This window comes from Nothoprocta perdicaria, unplaced genomic scaffold (assembly GCF_003342845.1).
Source record: "Nothoprocta perdicaria isolate Ctin4 unplaced genomic scaffold, notPer1 scaffold_287, whole genome shotgun sequence".
Taxonomy (NCBI): Eukaryota; Metazoa; Chordata; class Aves; order Tinamiformes; family Tinamidae; genus Nothoprocta; species Nothoprocta perdicaria.
The window spans coordinates 596,960-614,980 of NW_020455518.1; the positions used below are offsets into that span (position 1 = coordinate 596,960).

The 18,021-nt window shown below is 39.0% G+C and overlaps 1 protein-coding gene across 1 annotated transcript in view; it reads right to left on the bottom strand.

Moving 5' to 3' along the window:
- Positions 1-18,021, bottom strand: part of DOCK3 (dedicator of cytokinesis 3) — a 147,878-nt gene that overhangs the window by 91,893 nt on the left and 37,964 nt on the right. The window contains exons 6-7 of the mRNA XM_026041538.1: positions 6,343-6,491; positions 931-1,015 (exon numbers count right to left, since the gene is read on the bottom strand). Coding sequence (XP_025897323.1) covers positions 931-1,015; positions 6,343-6,491 — 234 coding nt within the window. The remainder of the gene's footprint in view (positions 1-930; positions 1,016-6,342; positions 6,492-18,021) is intronic.

Below are 18,021 nucleotides of genomic sequence, written 5' to 3' on the forward strand. Positions count from 1 at the left end.
AGGGATGCGTAGAACACACGTGAGACCTGGTGGTCTAGCAAATTTGATCTATATAGAACTGAAAGAATTTGGGTTGTTTTGCCTACGGAATGAACAACTGAGTGGGACAGAACAACAGTCCTCAGTAACAAAGCCAGGTGCAGAGAGGCAGGGAGTAATCTGTTTCTCTGGACATGACAGGCAAATTCAAGCTCAGATTTCACCAAGAAATCCTCTAGGTCTAAGAGAACTATTAATAAAACTTGCCAACGATAAGAACAGTAAGCCATGCAAAAGGGTTGTGTGGGATTGCCTGAGAAGGCTGCGAAGCCTCCACCAGGAGATGTTTTTAGAAACAGAAGTTGTCAAAAATGACAGTGACGGTCAACGCTGACATTCAGCAGGAGAGGACACTTTATTTAGTTCTTCGAATAAGTGGAAAAGATTCTTGCTGCCTTGTTTAATGTTAGTATATTGATTTTAAAACCAACAGTGAAGAGCACAATCATTTCTATCAGCTGCACCTGATGGATTTGCCTTTTAGAACTCCTCCCGTGGCTTCCAAAGTAGATTCACAACCAAGAGAAAATTGCAAGATGAAATGATGTTCAAAGGGACCTACACTACTTTTTAAACCAAGACTTTCCAAAAGAGATTTTGTGTGTGCTGTATCTATACTTCATTAGAACCCAAATAAACATTGAGCATTTTTCTTGTATCTTTTCTCTCCATTCTACCAAAATGTATTTGGCATGCCATTTTCCTAAGAAAGTTGGTTCATTTTTGCTACAAAGAATGCAGAGTAATTGAAATAGTGACTATTTGGATGCTTATGGTGTAAAAAAAGAAAAGCATTTAACTTATAACGCTATTCTAACTAAGACATCAAGTTTTCCCTTTTTCACGCCAACCCCCAGGAAAACTCCTAAGATTCTCCCACAGATTTCTTACCATTTTATAAAGATCTGAAACACTGATCTGATCTGAATCCACCACCTCAAAGTCCTTCCGAGGAACTAAATCTAGCCCCAAGTGTCTGCAAAAGAGAAGCAAGGGACAAGGATTAGTGCAACATATCACAGCATTTGCTATTACCTAGTACACACGCTTACGCAATGGAAAGGATTCAGGAAATATTAATTGTATTTAGTGATTAACTGAAGGTGACTTATTCAGTGACTGCAGAAAGATTAATCATAGATAATCCTTTTAAATAAAACTATACATACACATACCAAAAAACACCGGCAGCTTGTTATATTTGTTCCCTGACTTGGGCAGAGCTACAGCAATTAATGGCAACTGATGAAACACTAACAAATGAAAGGCTGTGGGCAAATAAAGTTACTGCTCTGGTTTCTGCTGCAATATTTGAGTAGGTTCTTTCTCTGTACACTTAGCAAAAAATTGCATCAATAATCCTGCTCAGATGTGCAAATTTAGTGCCTGGGGAAGCTGCTTTGAAATTCCTGGTACTCGTGCAATAACCCCCTGATTTGATCACTATATAAACATAGTATTATTTTTCTTACTAATAACAACAACAACAGAAAGARGAATTTTAACTGGGATCTTTAGTAGACAAAATAGCTTCTAATCAGAAAGACTTTAGCTCAAATTAAATACATTAATAATTCAAAAAAGGCTCAATCAGTGCAAAGAGGAGGATCAGCTAAGAGATGCTGTAGTAAAGGCAGCTGTTCAGGTCACAGCTGCAGATGAGTAGTAAACAGAAAAGGCTATTTTGTAGCCAGGCAAATTAATGAGCAACTATTACTAATTAATAATGGTCGACTAAGCCTAAAAGGCAGCAAAAAAMCAACTTTTACCCTGTCTTTTCTCTCATTTTGTAGCATAAAATGCTCAGAAAATTTCACTAAAATCACACGCACCTGGAGTAAAACTGAAGAAATGTGAATGAACCATTTCCCAGCTCCTGCCTTCTCTAAGTACTGTACTTTAAGGTTCCCTTTTTTTCTTTTTGAGGTCTCATTCACTGCTCAGTCAGGCTTTCCTCCTCTAATTATACCCCTGAACTCTCATGTCTCCAAAACACAGTTCAGCCCCTGTCCCCTTACAGCCCAACAGCTGCTCAGCAGCACCACAACTGCCGCTAAATCAGCGCTCYGACAAGCTGGCACTTTCACATCCTTTGTTCTTCACCAAAAACAATCATATTTTCCACGAAGAAAGAGACAACTTCCCTTCCTTGACACAGTTCTCACGCCAAATGTTAGTTTGTAGACTCTAGCACTGTCAAAGTCATGGCTATACCCTTAATTTTTACCTTTTTACCAGTGACTTATATTTTACTTCCTTCTCAAAGCCAGCAAACCTCATTTTGATGAAGCCTATCAAGCATTGGTTATCCCTGAACCAAGCCCTGAAAACTACACCTGCAAAGATGCAATTTGCTTCCTCTGATTGCCAAATAAGTAAGATGAAAATGAGTGTACACTAAGCAACCCTCAGCTGCAGGTGCCACTAAGGTCTACGTGCAATAGAAAGTCCAGAGCTTTAGCACAAAACCCAGGAGCAAGTAAAAATAGTAATTTGACTCTACCTAACAGTTACATAATACATAAAATAAGCTTMTAAATACATCTATAGAGTGATCATACTCATATTGCTTTACAGAAAATCTTTCCCTACAGCCCCCCAAAATCAACATTTTCAAAACAACCTCTCACTTGCATGTGTACACACAGACACTCTCTCACAAGGAGTACTCGGGAAGGAGTTTTTCCTCTACGTAAGGACAASAGCAGCAGACAAATTCAGAATTCCCGTGCTGTTACAATTTACCACTACAGAGCTGCAGAAAAACCTGCCCCAGCTACTCATAACTTGACATTGCCCTATTCTCATAATTTCAGCTCTCTAGAGAGGTAAGGTCAAACGGTGGTAGGACTCATTACTCTGTCCGTGACAAAGATATTACTTGCTATTTAATAGTGCTCAACACAAGCACAGGAGCATCCCTTTGGAAATTGCTACAGCCCCTGGTTTGAGTCAAATCCCTTAGAACACTATGGATTTCCAGCCTGGAAAAGGCTCCTTCTCTAATACTGGGTTACTGTGCAGTAATGGCATTTTTTTCCTTGCGTATTGACATGCTCTCATTTATTGTGCGAGCTGAAGCTCATCTTTGTGCAAATGCTTCATTTGTATCAATTATTTTTGTTTGCAGAGGACTGACAACATAATGCTTGGAACAGCCRCGCTTGGTTATGGAGCCACTTGCACTATTTATTACCAGCCATTGTGGGAATGCAAAAAGCATCAGCTCGGGGCTGTCAGACAGTATTTCTATAAAATACAGCAAATTTGGACACTGGCTTACGTGGCTTTCTGTTCAAGGATACCTAGGAAAAAAACTCAACACTACCACAACTCTTGGTAGAAGCAGCCTGGGACAAGTCTGGTTAAGTTGACATTTGCATTGTCCTCCTTGTYCACACCACTGGTCTTTAGAAGTAGATATTTCTCTTACTGGGGGAATTTTTAGTATTTTCCACATATTTTGTGCGTGGACATTGGACTGCTTAGAATTCGTAAAACACAAGTCACAATCACTCCGAGTGGAAGAGCCTCACAGAAAGGCTAAAACCCACTTTCCCAAAGTACCTCTGCTCTTGCAGAGGAGCCCGCAGGAACTCAGTGCAACTCGAAATCTGATTCCCTTCACTCCAAAATTGTGCATTTTGTTTCTGCTTTCACTCCTCCTCACTTCAATTTGAGCCACCGATTTTCCTTGTTCCTTTTTTGACTGCATCAAAGCCTTGTTTAATACCRTGCATATTTACCTTATGTAAATGCATTTACAAAGTTGGAGAAGGGAAAGGAAATGATCCTGATGGCTCTACACAAACCCTGTGCCTATTTTTAAAAAAAATTAAAGAAAAAGAACTAGAGAAAATGGAATATATGCAAACATCTCAGTGAAAATTAGACTGTGTCAATACACTGCCATTGCTAAAATTAAGGTATTTTGCATATGAAGAAACTGYAGGGCGTTCTATCAAAAAATAAGTAAAATAGAAGACTTATACTTTCTTAAAATGGAGATGATGGGTGAGGAAAGCAATTGTAGTGAGGAATTGATTAAAGATGACAACAACAAATAYTCCCGAGCAAGGAAGTATCAGGCTACGGGGAGATGTTATTAGCAGTTTCCTCAAGGATCCAAGGAAGCTCCTTGCCCATTCATAGAATCATAGAATGCCGAAGGKTGGAAGGGACCTCAGAGGTCATCGAGTCCAACCCCCCTGCTCACGCAGGGTCACCTAGAGCACGTGGCACAGGGCTGCATCCAAGCGGGTTTTAAAGATCTCCAAAGAATCACCACATTCAATCACCACATGAACTTGGGGACATTCAGGAGCAGAATGATCACATAGTAACACAGAAACGTTAACTGCTCTTTCTGCAGTTTTCTTTTTTTTGGGTATTTCATTAGGGCCATTTAAATTGGTCACTCCTAGGTTGGTCACCCGTCTCATGCAGCAGTAGCAGCTACCACGGTAAGAACCTGTCGTGCAGCTCCAACTATCAAGTGCTCCCAAAATCTTTAGTCCTCCCACACATCAAAACGAAAAGGGATGCAAGGGCTGTTAAAACCTGGTCAAGTTTTAATTCCTGGCTAGAAACTAAGAGGTCAAAAGTGAGAGCAACCCACTTGGCTCAAGATTTTTGACAGCTATCGCAAGGACTAAAGACAAGTGCAACTGAAGCAGAGCACTCAAGATTTAACCTGCAGCACAGAGCATCACTCAAAGCTACTGCATTAAGCTGCTGATAAAAAGCAGAGCCCACAGGACCTCCCTGATATACATTAAGTTATTTGAATAACTACTTACTACTCGTGTGGATTGGTCAAATATTTGGCCACAGCAGAGCAGCAGTGAAAAGCTCACAGCACTGACAGCCACTTGTTATGGGACTGGTAACTAGAATAAACTGTAAATATGATATTTTGTACGAAAAGGCAGTTGCAAACACTGGGAGCAAGGGCAGGAGGGAACAAGCAGATCTCAGAGGTGATAACAGAAGCACTGAACATCATCACTTTCTCTGAAAAACAGCTTTACTCTGCAAGTTCTGTTTACAGGGAAGATACTTGGTCTTAACAGATGAACTCATATGGTCATGAGTTTTATTATAAAACGTAGAATGGGCTGATAAAATATGGTAAGAATTCTAAAAATTCTCTGAACAACCTGAGATTACAGGAGTATCTTCCAAACTCCATGTCTTTTTTGCATACAAATGCTGTTACATCTACATATTTATATAGGTCTAGATACAATTAGATCTCTCTTGGACCATATGCCTTTTTTATGCAGTTCCTTTAGGGATAGCCTTCCCTGTTTTAGCCTGCATCTCTGATACTATGCACCTTTTTTCTCTCTATGGATTTATCTATTCTTGTACAGTAAGAAGCAGAACTCACAGGTAACCTGAGCAGAGTAATTTAATCATGAGCATACTTACACCTGCCAATTGCACTGAAGTAGGTGACTAAGGAATGGAGCCACGACAAAGGTATGTTACTAAAAATCATCTCATTTGCTTCCTTAGTTGGAGACRTAAAGATTTATCCCTTTCCCCAGCTATGTCAATTAACACTAATGCTACTCCTAGCTGAAAAACAGTTCCTATATGCCTGAAGAGAGTGCTATTTCCTTCAAAAAGGTCATGCACATGCCTTGCAYAACTTATGTGCCTGGTGCACTGTAACTACAAAGTAGAAAACCTGTTTTTTTCCCCCCATGAAAAAGTTCTGGAGAAAGGCTAGTTTTTGTTTGGGGGTAATTTATTGCCATTTCAGCTTCTATCTGAACTGTTGTCTTCTTTGGTTCYTGAAAAGTCCTCTAAAAAATCAACATGGGAATGTCCACATGGGACTAAATCTCCAGGCAATGGAATCAACAGGCAAAAATGCYGATTTTTACACCAGAACTGTCAATAGTGCAGTCTCAGCTTCCCCACAGCACCTATTACATYCACCACTAAAACACTTCTTCAAAAGAAGAAAGGCCCATTTATTCTCTAGCAATACACCTTCACAGCCCTAATATCCACTGCAGTGATACAAATGAAGTAAATTGAGCTAAAAATTCTTAAACAGCAGCTAATCTAGTAAACTCCTACCAATAAAGACATTTTTTATAGTAAACACTGAAGAACTATGCAATAAACTCACAGGAAAAAAAAGTTGCATTTGATTTCCCAAATTTGATTTTCCCAATATTTTACCTGCTTGCAAATTTTCCTGGAAGAAAAAAAAAATACCCTTTTTCTTTTATAAAAGCTTTTTAAAAGTAATGAGAAAGGGCAGTACCAGGTGGTACCTTTACTTACTCATTGCCCCAGTCCAGCCTCACCGTGAGGTGCCTCTTGACCTCCCGCACCTGATCCTGCGTCAAGTGGCCCGAGAGCAGCTGCCGCCGCAGGTCGATGAGCTCGTTCATCACGTGGCGCAGCTTGTAGAAAAGATCCACCTTGTGTTTCTGCAAAGGCATTTTGGGGGTGAGAAAGAGGGGGAGAGAGAGAGAGAGAGAAGGGAAGGGAAAGGAAGGCAAAAGAGAGGAGAATGATGGATAAGTTATCAGCTCACCAAATGATTACCCTAAGGATACATTCATTCACTTTGCAGAAGTTTTAAAAYGCTTGCATCAAAAGGAAGCATTCACCAAGATAAATAGTCGGCCCATAAACCATATTTGAACTGGATTATTTTTTACCTCCTAAAGTTTCAGGCTCAACCCTGCCAAGGGGGATACTTCCAGATGCAACCYGATGCGATGGGTAAAAGATTCACTAGGAGCAAAAGAGATCACTCATACAAATTGGGGAATCAATTTGAACCTTAAGTCGCCCCTGCCGCAGATAACTACACGTGAGGTCTGCAAAGAGGCAGCTCAAGCAAGAACACCTCTCAGAGGACCCACAAAGCAAGGAAGGGCGTCCGAGCTGCTTCTACATCTCCCATTTCCCCCGTCAAAGCTGAGCACAAAGATATTCAGAAAGATCTACGCTGGTCGAGACGAGCTGCACCATTTTTGTCAAGTACTTGCTGTGTCACAAAAGCCACAGTCTGTGAAAGAAGGGTCACCCAAAACCCCATCTTCTTTACGTATTCAGCAAGGCCAACGCTTTCCAAGTTCCTGAGCAYGGCTTTTTTCAGAAGGCATGCAAATATCCCAACTCAGCAGCAGACGGACAGTACCTTTTAACAGCTCACTCCACTCCCAAATGCAAGCAAAGCTTGAGACACAAGAGTCTCATCAGGAGCAAACACTGACCACATGGACCAAAACCAAGGCTCGAAAGGCCAACGCTGGCTTAGCATAATTATATTACATTATATTATATATTATATGACATAATAATATAGTATTACTATAATACAGTATATTGTATTACACTAGATTTGTACGAGTCAGGAAAACAGCTCACGGCGCATCCCTTTTAAGCAAGGATTCATTAATTAACATCTGGCACTGATTTTAATACCAGACAGGATCATGCAGCTTCCTTAGTGATCAATGTGGAAGTGAAAAGATGCACCATCTTTCAACTGCTTATGACTATGGTTCCATCTGAAAAACTAAAACAGAGACCAAACGTCACAGCAAATTATAAATGCTTATGCCAGGAYGCATATCCCGCACAGATGGTAAATCTAAATTATTATAAGTGTGATAACTTTTCTCATTAAATGTGGTTAAAAGTCATACCTATCATCACCTTACACTGGGTAACAGGAAATATTTGTTTTCATGTGCACAAGAATTGTAACTTCTTTAGACAGAAGATGACAATACTGGCATTCAGCATTGCCATATGAACATTTGCTATTTATTTCATATATATATATATATATAAAATAAAGTTATATAGTGCTGATTAACTAGTTTGCATTGAAATGATCATTAGAATCAGCTCCTAAATCACCATACTCAGAGCTCCCTAACAAACCCGCTGAGATGCAAAGTCACTTTCAGGCTGAGTTTTCAGGCTCATTCTTTGATGAATATATCCCCTGCTTTAAATACACAGAGCAAGGATGGATAAAGCACTAAAGAATAGCGTCCTTTCTGAAAATACAGGTACTCCAGTAACGGACAAGGTCCATCTAGCAGAGGGCACCACACATTTTTACTTTCCCTCTGGATTAAAAAAAAAAGCCCTTCCAAAACTCATGATTAAGCTAAGATAATTAGTGCTTTTTTTTTTTTTTTTTTTCCCCTACAGAGATAGGAATCCTGCTTAAATCAAAACAGATTTTCCTGGACAGCACATTAGAAATAAATAAAAACACATACACGTATATTTTAAGCACTGTAGACATTAGAGCAACTTTAATCAGTGGGAAGAGCCCCATAAAGAAACTGGAAACTTTCTTCAACTTGTGAGAAACTGAATCCAAATTCAAGCCAATCTCAGAGTAACTGCTTTACAGGGAGCTTTCATGGGACCTACCACATCTTATTTTTTTGCTGCTTTTTCACAGGTTACCAAAGCAGAAGCATCTTGGCAGTCCCTCTGTAATGATGTGCTGTGCACACTGCATACCCCTGCCAACTGCTTTGCACCTGAAATGTTAACTTTTTTGGCAAAAGAAAATTTAAAAGGCAATAATTAGGGTGTGCTGGGAACAAAGCATCTATATAGACCTAACAAACTGAGAAATCTCTTTGTAAGCAGCACAGGCCCATCCTCAGGCATGCCTTGTTACGCTATTTTATTCCCTGTAGCTAGATGCAAAATACATTTTCCGTGTTTCTGTGATCTATTACTAGTGACAGGTCCCACTTCGTGTCACTTGCATGATCTTCATGCATCCAGGTCCACTCCAAGAAATAGAACTGTCTTTTTTTTAACGACTTCTCATTAATTCTATAAAAATCAAAAGTCAAAAGACATTTCTTGCAGTCTGCTTTTTAAATATATAAAAAGATACATGATAATGATATAAAGAAAAACATATAAATATATACATAATGATACACAACAAACCTACCAACCGTGACAAAATGCTTCAAAATAACAATTAATTCATGTTTCACACCTTCAGTGGCTTTGGGATACTATTAAACAGACTGCCTTATTTTTTCCCCCTAAATTAATACCAAATGATATGAAAACATCTATGAGACTGTTGTATTATGGAAAATGACYTACTTAAAAAAATTCGCTTTTGCCTTCATGAAGCTTCGTGTTTCTAGAGAAGCCCTTTCAGAGACTTTCTATACAATTGCCTTGGACTGCGATGGGGGAGAGAGGCCCACAAAGTTATTTTACATGAGCAAGCGAAGAGGCTTTTCCCAAGTTCCTTGTTCCACGTATAGGGAGCTAAATTTAGATATTAAAGTCCACAAACTTCATAAGTACATGAAAGGAAATAATGTGGTTGGAAGCAACATACAACTAAAGCCTCTCTCACCAAATTTTTTTAGGCTTTATAATTAAACAATTTTTATTAAATAAATATATAAGCTCTGTTAAAATTTATAGATTTGTGCTATATTCACTGTTTAATCTTATTCCGAAATCTATTACTGCCATCCAAACCTTAAACCCTGTGGACCTACAAATTTACAAGAAATGTTTTAACAGTGTTTTTTTCCCCCCAGTCAGCACCATTCTTCTAGGGCTTCCCGTCATAAACAGATCATTGATTTTCAAATCACTCATTAACATTAAACCCATCACAAGGATATGTCTGACTGCAAAGAAACACTGTTATTCCAGAAAAACAAAAAGAGAAATAACTGCCATAATCTGATAATATATAAGATACTTTTTGACTACGGCTTCACATTCTCTTCTAGGTTTGTACTGCTTGCATAAAACAGATGAACTCATCACTGATTAGATGATGTTTGGCCTTCACATACAATTATCTAAAGTGCAGGATGAAGCATGGCCTCACATTTCCAGAGTCCTCACATTTTGGTGAGGAGTATAAAACTGCTAACGGATCTGTACTTCCAATCGATAGGAGAAGTCTTAAGGATAAGGACAGAACGTGAAGAAAAGCTTGCAGGTGATGCAGATAAACAGGTATCCAGATTGGCACCTGTACAAAAGCAAAGGAGTTTAAGAAAATGCAAGGGGCAAATAGGAGCACGTAATTAAAAAAATAAGAGATATGGCTATAGTAGGGGTTGTGAGGCCAACACACAAAGGAAAAAGAGGTTAGTCCAAACCTAAAAGGATTACCTGCCTCCCTAGCATATCCAGCTGCGTTTCTGAATTGTGGAATAAGCAGAGTTCATGCTACCCATTTTTCCTCTGTTCAGGGCACTAAGAGGTTCTCTCTCTTCTACCAAGATACCCGTTCAAACAAAACATACAGGTACTTCATTTAGGTGTCATGACTTCTGGTAAGTCAGGCAAAAATGAGGCCTCTATGGAGCTTTTCTGCAATAAAAGGAAACTTGACAAAGTCAACATATGAAATTATTAAAAATATGAACTGTGAGCAGATGGCCAAGTAAGGATCTGAAGACTCAGCAGAAATATTCACAACCTTACCTTACTCTGCTACCCCCTCTCTAAACATAAGGCACAGCAGAAGCAAACGCCTAAAATTAAATTTCTGCCACATTGCAATATGAGTGCTCTCAGTCTTGCACAGAACTAACAGGGCACAGGCGCCGTGGAAGCAGCTCTGCTCTCTGAATCGATGGAGAGTCTCCCTTTATTTTATTTTATTTATTTATTTTGCAAATTGGGGGTCAGAAGTCTCGCTGAGCATTTTAGGAAGGATTCCCAAGTAATTTAATTTAGGCACACATACATACAAGTGTGCCTAGATGTCTAGTTTTGTTTTAGATGGATCTATAAGTAAAATGTACTGCAATAACAGTTAGAAAACACAGGAAAAAACAGTGAAAATTTACACTAAGCAAAAATAAGGAAGATGAGGAAAATACAGCAGTCTCCAGATTCAACTACAAGGCACATTCAGGATGGGTTATAGAACCATCCTGCAGTTTCCATAGGAAACAGGGCTCAGTTCTGACTTCTTAGAGGACCTTGAACATTCAACGAACGACATTAATCTCCCAGACAGGTAACAGATGGAGAAAGAGGGCACCTCMCTTAGGTTATTTTCATTCTTCCATCCTCAAGTTCTCTATTTAGTAAGAAGGATGCATTAACATGAAGAGTATTTATTTTCTCCAGTTCTCTATTTAATAAGAACCCATTAACATGAATAGTATTTATTTTCTCCCATAAATTTTCACAGCCTTCAGTCTCAAACAGGAATTATTTACTCTGATCTAAGTCTGGTTTAAATTGATTCCCTACTGTATTCGCAGTTAGAGGGCATTTCCATTTGCAGTGTGTATTAAAGCAGAGAAACTATTTCACATGGCTACTAATAAATTTTTCACAGATTTCTTCTAGCAAAGAAAACATTTAAAAAGGGTTTAAGTGCTAAACACAGGCTGAACCAGGAAGACTTAAATGGAAACAAAGAATGATGCAACATTGATAAAGGAAATAAAAAAGCAAAACAGCAAAAATAAGGCTTTTAAGAGTCTAGCAGAGATCTTGCTGTAAAAGCTTTACCATTTTATTAGAYTATATGCCAGGTCTGAAGCTACAGGAATTCTATCCTCACCCCTGTATACCAAACCAAAAAAGTCATTGAACAAATGAATCCTGCTATGAAGTCTCAAACTGGAAAGGTGCTTTTGCACGGGCACCCTCCAGCTTCTAATATATATGCAAACTCTTCTCCTGATCCATTATTCCCATCGTTTCTCCGAGGCGTACAGGAAATTTCCTGCCTGCAGAACTCGTGCTGAGCTCCCRCTCCGATTCCGGCCATGTGAGGTGCTTTCCAAGCAGCTCTGCACAATGAAGGAAGGGCTGGAGCCCCTCCAAAAGTATTTCACGTCCCTGAGGGTTGCACATTTCGACAGTGTTTCTAAAGCAATTAAATTAAAACCCTCCGTGACAAATGGCAAACCTCAATTATTTGATCTGCTCTAAAAATTAAATGGCGTATTTACATCAAAGCCAACGATAAATAAGACCAAAAACCTGGTAATATATTGCTTCTGTTCCACACTAAATGAACAGTGCAGAATCACAGCTTATCGAGGCTATAAATATCTTGCAAAAGGAGACCCAGGTAATATTACAAGAAGAGCAAGATATCTTGTTATAAAAGACATTAATTCCTGAAAAGCACTTTTTAAATCAAAGACCTCTCTCGCTGTCTATGAAGCACCGTGGGAAACACTTAAGCCTGTTATCAACACCCTGTATTTAGCTTTCTACAGAGCATCGTGAAAAGTGTGTTTTGGAGGGCTTAGTGCCACGTTACTCCCTTTCAGGAAAGGAAAATAAGAAAAAAGCAGCAGTTTCTAAGTGCTCCAGTACCCCATGAGCCTAAAGTGTCCATCGTGAGCATGTAATTCAGACCCTATTTTCTCTTGCTACTAATATAATATGGTGCAAGGAAAACCATATTMTTTTAATCTTCTTTTCTAAGCAGTTTCCCCGCTTTGAAACTCAGTTATACCAAATACTAAGTAATTCCAAGTACAAGTTTTTATACCAGCACTCGAGACTTACCTTAACTGCTCTAGCCTTTCCTTATTTATAACTTCAGAGAGCTGTGTTATATTAGATAACAACGTGGGACAAATAAAAGACAWGAACATTTACGAGTCACAGAAGGAACTTCAAATTATTTCTGACAAGGCTTCGGTGCTGGGTCTCATGCTATTACCTCCCCTATTCGTTTGCTACTTTTAGACTCGGCAGCCTCATAGTCATCTTGATCTCCAGTAAAATATCCTCAAGGTGGCCAAAATAAGACAAGTGTCTGGGTGTAAATTGGTGTCTAGCTTTTTAATGAGCAGAAAAACAGGATGTAAAAGAAGGAATTCTCCAGGGAAGAAAGAGGAGAGGCCCCTTGGAAGGAGGACACTGAAAACAGGAAAGATTTGGTTGAAAAAATATCCCAAACTGACACTTGGTCCCCAGCCCACCAAATCCTGGCTGCCACCGCTGGTGCTGAGGGTTGGAAAAATCTGCATGATAAAGGGACTGTGGAAGAAACTGCAGCTTTACTGCTATTTTGTTGAAATTAGATTGAAGTTTTTAATTCATTAGGATTAACAAGAACATTAACCTCCTTTCATAATGTCATAATAAACTTGCCACCAAGCTTGAGGAAACAGAGTTGAAGGGTATAATTATTCTGACAAACTTAAGAGATTTAATTCTTTATGCAGAGTATCCAGCAACAAGTGACACTAATAACACTCTCTCCCTTTTCAATCTGTATCGTTTTCACTGAAACCAGTTCCAAATCCTTTACATATTAAAATGTATTTAGCTTCCCACCCCCCCCCCCCCCATTTGAAATACAAAACCTTGTAATTCAGGACAAGTTTATTTTCCCTTCTAAGGAAGGAATTTAGGCATGAAAGGTGTTTTTGCCATTTCATCAAGGATGGTTTCTCGAGTTCTAATTTCCTGTTGTTGGTAAAACTGCTCCAAMGGAGACAGCAGAGTATAAAATAATTTGAAAACACAATGGTAGAGGGTATTTTACAAAGAAGAAACTAAAATATAGAAGGGCAACCAACCTTCCAGAGAGGCAAAAGCGTAACTAAGAATCCAAAACAGTTTGYGATAGACTTATCTAAGAACTCAGTAGAAAAAAAGTTGTTTATTTTTAGTCACTTCAGCTGTTACCTTGGAAGCACCAGGAGAAAAAACTAGAGAGCAAGATTAGCAACGATCTTGAAAAGAGAAAGCCAGAAGACACGCATCACATGGAAAAGAGGGAGCTGGAGGGAACCAACTCCTCTTCCTTTAGGATGTCCATGCAGCTCCTTCAACACAGATTAGTAACAAGAGATTTTGCCCAAAGCTGGCATTAAAATTACCCTGTACACTGAGACACCTAAATTTAACAGAAGAACAAACCCACATCACCAAAAGACTTGATTATTCCAGTTATATATAGTACATAAGCCAGCATTCACATACTGGTTTGACTGTTTTTCCTTGGAACTAACGACCCTAGGCCAGGTACCACCATTCATCACACCACGTTCCTACAACTACTCCAAGGTTGGAAGGACCAGTTGTAGCTGAAAAGSGTGTACTGGTTTCTTGTACCTTAACCTACGAAAGCCTCCGTCATTCCTTTGGGTCTTTGGTCGTTTCAGAGTCAGCAAACAACATGAAAATTCAGGTTCTGCTGYATGGTATTTGTTCTGCAATCAATTACTTGGCAATAATATTAAYAGAAGTATTTGGAGTAGCCTTCTTAAATTATGTAAAATTCAAAACATTAAATTTGTAATTGAAAATTCCCATTTGTTTTTCTCAAAAACGCCTGATTTCACATTAGGGGTATCTTACTATTTACGTAGAAACTAATAAAGCATTAGTTCACAGTCACATTTTTCATGCTGCTTTTACAGCTTTTACTCTTGTGAAGATAACAGAAGAGACAAAAAAGTCTTTTTCGAGGCATRGATTTTAGGCAGCCCAGTTACTCATGACGCTAAAAGTTAGTGATAAGCTAAAGTTCATAGATTTACAATTTTTTCACCCCAGGACAACTCAACCCAACTACTAGTAAAGTCACAGCTGGTTGTTTACACACTGACAATATTAAACCTAACTTARGAGGGGGGAAAAAAGAGCAAGACAAACAACTGCAGTATCTCCTGAGTTATTAGAAAACTCCAATACTAAGGCATAACTGTGAGTTTTCAAACTCAGATACCACTATCCGGGAAAGAAAAATGCTCTATGGGAAAAAATAATCCACCTACCCGGCAAGTTAAATAGAGAATCAATCAATTTCTGCCACTTCACAGGTAAAACTCTAATTCACTTAGGACTTAATTTTCTCTATATAAACTACTGCTTGACAGAGACCAAAAAATAACATTCCCTGCCCAAAGACCAACGGAAAGTGACATTTTTTACTTTTAGTTTCAGGAGGGTTTTGAAAGACTTGCAATTTTTTCAGATTTTCAAGTTTTGTACTTYTGTTCTTTACATTACAATGGAATTGTTTCTACTGCAACCAGAGAAATTAAATAGAAAGCTCTAAGAATGTGAAAATTCCACCTTCACATGTGGAAATACTCAAGTATTTTCTTCCTAGTCAGAATAATTATTCTTTCTGGTTCTTTTATCTATTTTGCTCTATGTAAAWACCAATACTGATCTAATATTTTAGACAGCAATGCTTTTTTCTTCACTGTTTGATCTTGCCCTCCATATAGACATCCTTGCACTATGTTTTAGGGAAGATGCTTCCAGACRGCTAATGGGAAGGTGCTGCATGATCAACTTTCTGCAACAAAACAGCTGGGTTTCAGATCAGCCAAAAACATTGGTACAGGAGAAGCCTGATGCTGCGAAGAAAGTAAACACATATAAAATGGGTAATTCTTCTGTCTTGACATTAAGTGCACCACCACAYACAGCCTTGAGAAGAATGCTGGCAAAATAATAACCAATTCATACGCAAGTTCCTCCTCCCCATGAAAGACAGAGTGAAGCAGACACGCTGTAACCTCTGGTGCTGAGCTACTRCCACCTCGTAGTACAGTGCAATTCAAGATATAGGTCGTAAGTCAGTATTTAAATACAGTACAAAACAGTGCAGAAGGAAGTCTGCAATTTACAACTAAAACCTGTTTACAAACAACTGATTTTTTGTTCTTTAACTTGACTTGCAGGTGGCAGCTATGAAAATAGCAKATTTTAAACAAAGATCCTGAATACATCAGAACATTCCCCCTGCTTAGGGAATCTCGCTGTTATAACAACAATTATCTAAGCATCAATATATTACTATGAATGTGGAGATTTCATTTTTTTTCTATTTGTTTTAAATAGGGTCACTTTCTGAGGTGAAAGGCAGCTATTTTTAACTAGTACTTTTAAAGAGGAATTGCGTGCTCCATAGACAAGACCAGGAAGCATCATTCCCTGGGCTAACATATAGCTTGGCCATAATGGTCAAAGCCTCCAAGTAATAAAAACAGAAATAACAGAAGCGATCAAAGGACATGCATTATTTCTGAACTGAATCACAGTGGGTTTTATAAAGCAGCACCCTCATTCCCAAATGCCACATCAGTAGATGCTCCAAAGCAGGAGAAGTGGCCAGCGGCACAACCCTGCACCTCCTTCTGGTATCTAAATGATTCCTGGAGATCTGCCCCAGAAGATATCCAAAATACCTGCTCTTCTGTACACTACTCAAAATATTAGCAGGCCAAAAACGTGCATAAATATCAGCCTTTCTTGCAGTTTATATATGGAGAGTTGAGAAATGTGTCCTTGCCAAACAAGCTAGAGTCAAGATAAGCCAAAAAGGGCAGGTTTAAAGGGGTGCAGGAACTCGCATATCATCATTGAAACATAAAAGACTTCTGAAAAACTATTTGATTTTATGCACAATTCCCTCGCCTCAAACAATATCAAAAACATCACGACAGCATATCCATTTCTAACTTTTTTTTTTTGCAACTTTCATAAAGCCATTTTTCAACACAGCTGGTCTTGACTAAACAGATTTAAAGATTCATCAGCTTCAAGACTATAAAGGATCACTGTGATTAGCGGGGCTGATCTCCTACAGGGCGCAGGACAGAGAAACCCCCTCCACTTGCTGCAATATAGTTTCTGCACGATAATACTGCAACATATTTAAAAAGCAGTTCAGTCCCTCCTTGAAGATATCATTGATCAAGTAGTAGCTGATTTTTTTAAGGGATTCCTTAAAGCACCAAGAATATCCAGAAAGCAACACATTGCAACGACTGCATTTTGACCATTGAGCATTCAAGGGAAACAACTTCAAGAGGAATAATCTCTTCTCCATATCCATAGCAAACGGAACTAGAAATAACAAGCTCCTTGTAAAGAAGGTTCACCACAGACTTCATACAAGTCTTCAACAAAACGGATCAAAAAGTCTGGAGAAAAAAAAGAGTGTTTTGAGAGGCTGCAGAACACCCATCCTTGCAGATTTTCTCTTCAGGCAAGACAAACGTGTGTTGTAAACAGCATCATTAGAAGAACTAGTGACCTTGAGGTCCCCTCTAGGTTTTTCCTCCTATCATTTGTATCGCAGAACTACYGAATCCCTTCCAGATTTTCAACACGTGCTCTGAAGAGGACGCTACAGAACCAGCAGTAGTTGCTCAACTGTCATTTCATTTAGCCTGCACAGGCAGATTTTCCTTTATTCTCTTCCTTTTGTCTCCCCCTGCGACAGCCCCCTGCCTATAGGCACGGGACTTATTATCCTCTTAGCTATCAAAATCAATCAGCTAGCCATAATATTTCATCATATTAAGTGTCACGGCACCTCAGGACACAAACACCATCTGTATATGCTTCCTACACTTGGATGTATCAGAAGAGCTTCTATCCAAGTGTCTGGACAGAAACTATGATTTCTAGACTAATCATTATTTAACTTTCCACTTTGCATCATAAGCAGCTTTTGTAAGGCTGCAATTTTTTGAGTCCTATTACAAGAAGAGCAAATAAAACCGAGCCAAAACCAGAGCCTTGCAAGTAACAGGTCATTGAAAAGCTACAAGCAGCACCTCTTGGGTAAGAATTGTATGTTTTCAACTATGTTACATGGTTTAAAGTCTGATGAATTGATAACTGCTTTATTTAATTGCAGTTAATTTCTTTAAATCAAAGAACTCACTCTTTAATCACAGGGATAAAGCTACAGAAGCCCTGCACTTACTGTTAACTTKATCAGTGCAATTTGCAGTTATCTTTAAAGGTGCAGGTGGTTTAAAGCTCTGACATACAGCTGACTATTTCTGAAGACGGGAATGGGTCTTCAGCTATGGCATTGTAAGATTTGGGGTCCAAAAAAGATAACCAGGCTGGGGCAGGCAGGACAGCTCTTGTGCAGAACACACATGCTTAGTCATATTGGTAAGATGCAGAAGGGGCAAGGAGACAAGAAGAATAACAGAAAATTGGCTGGACTGATGGGCT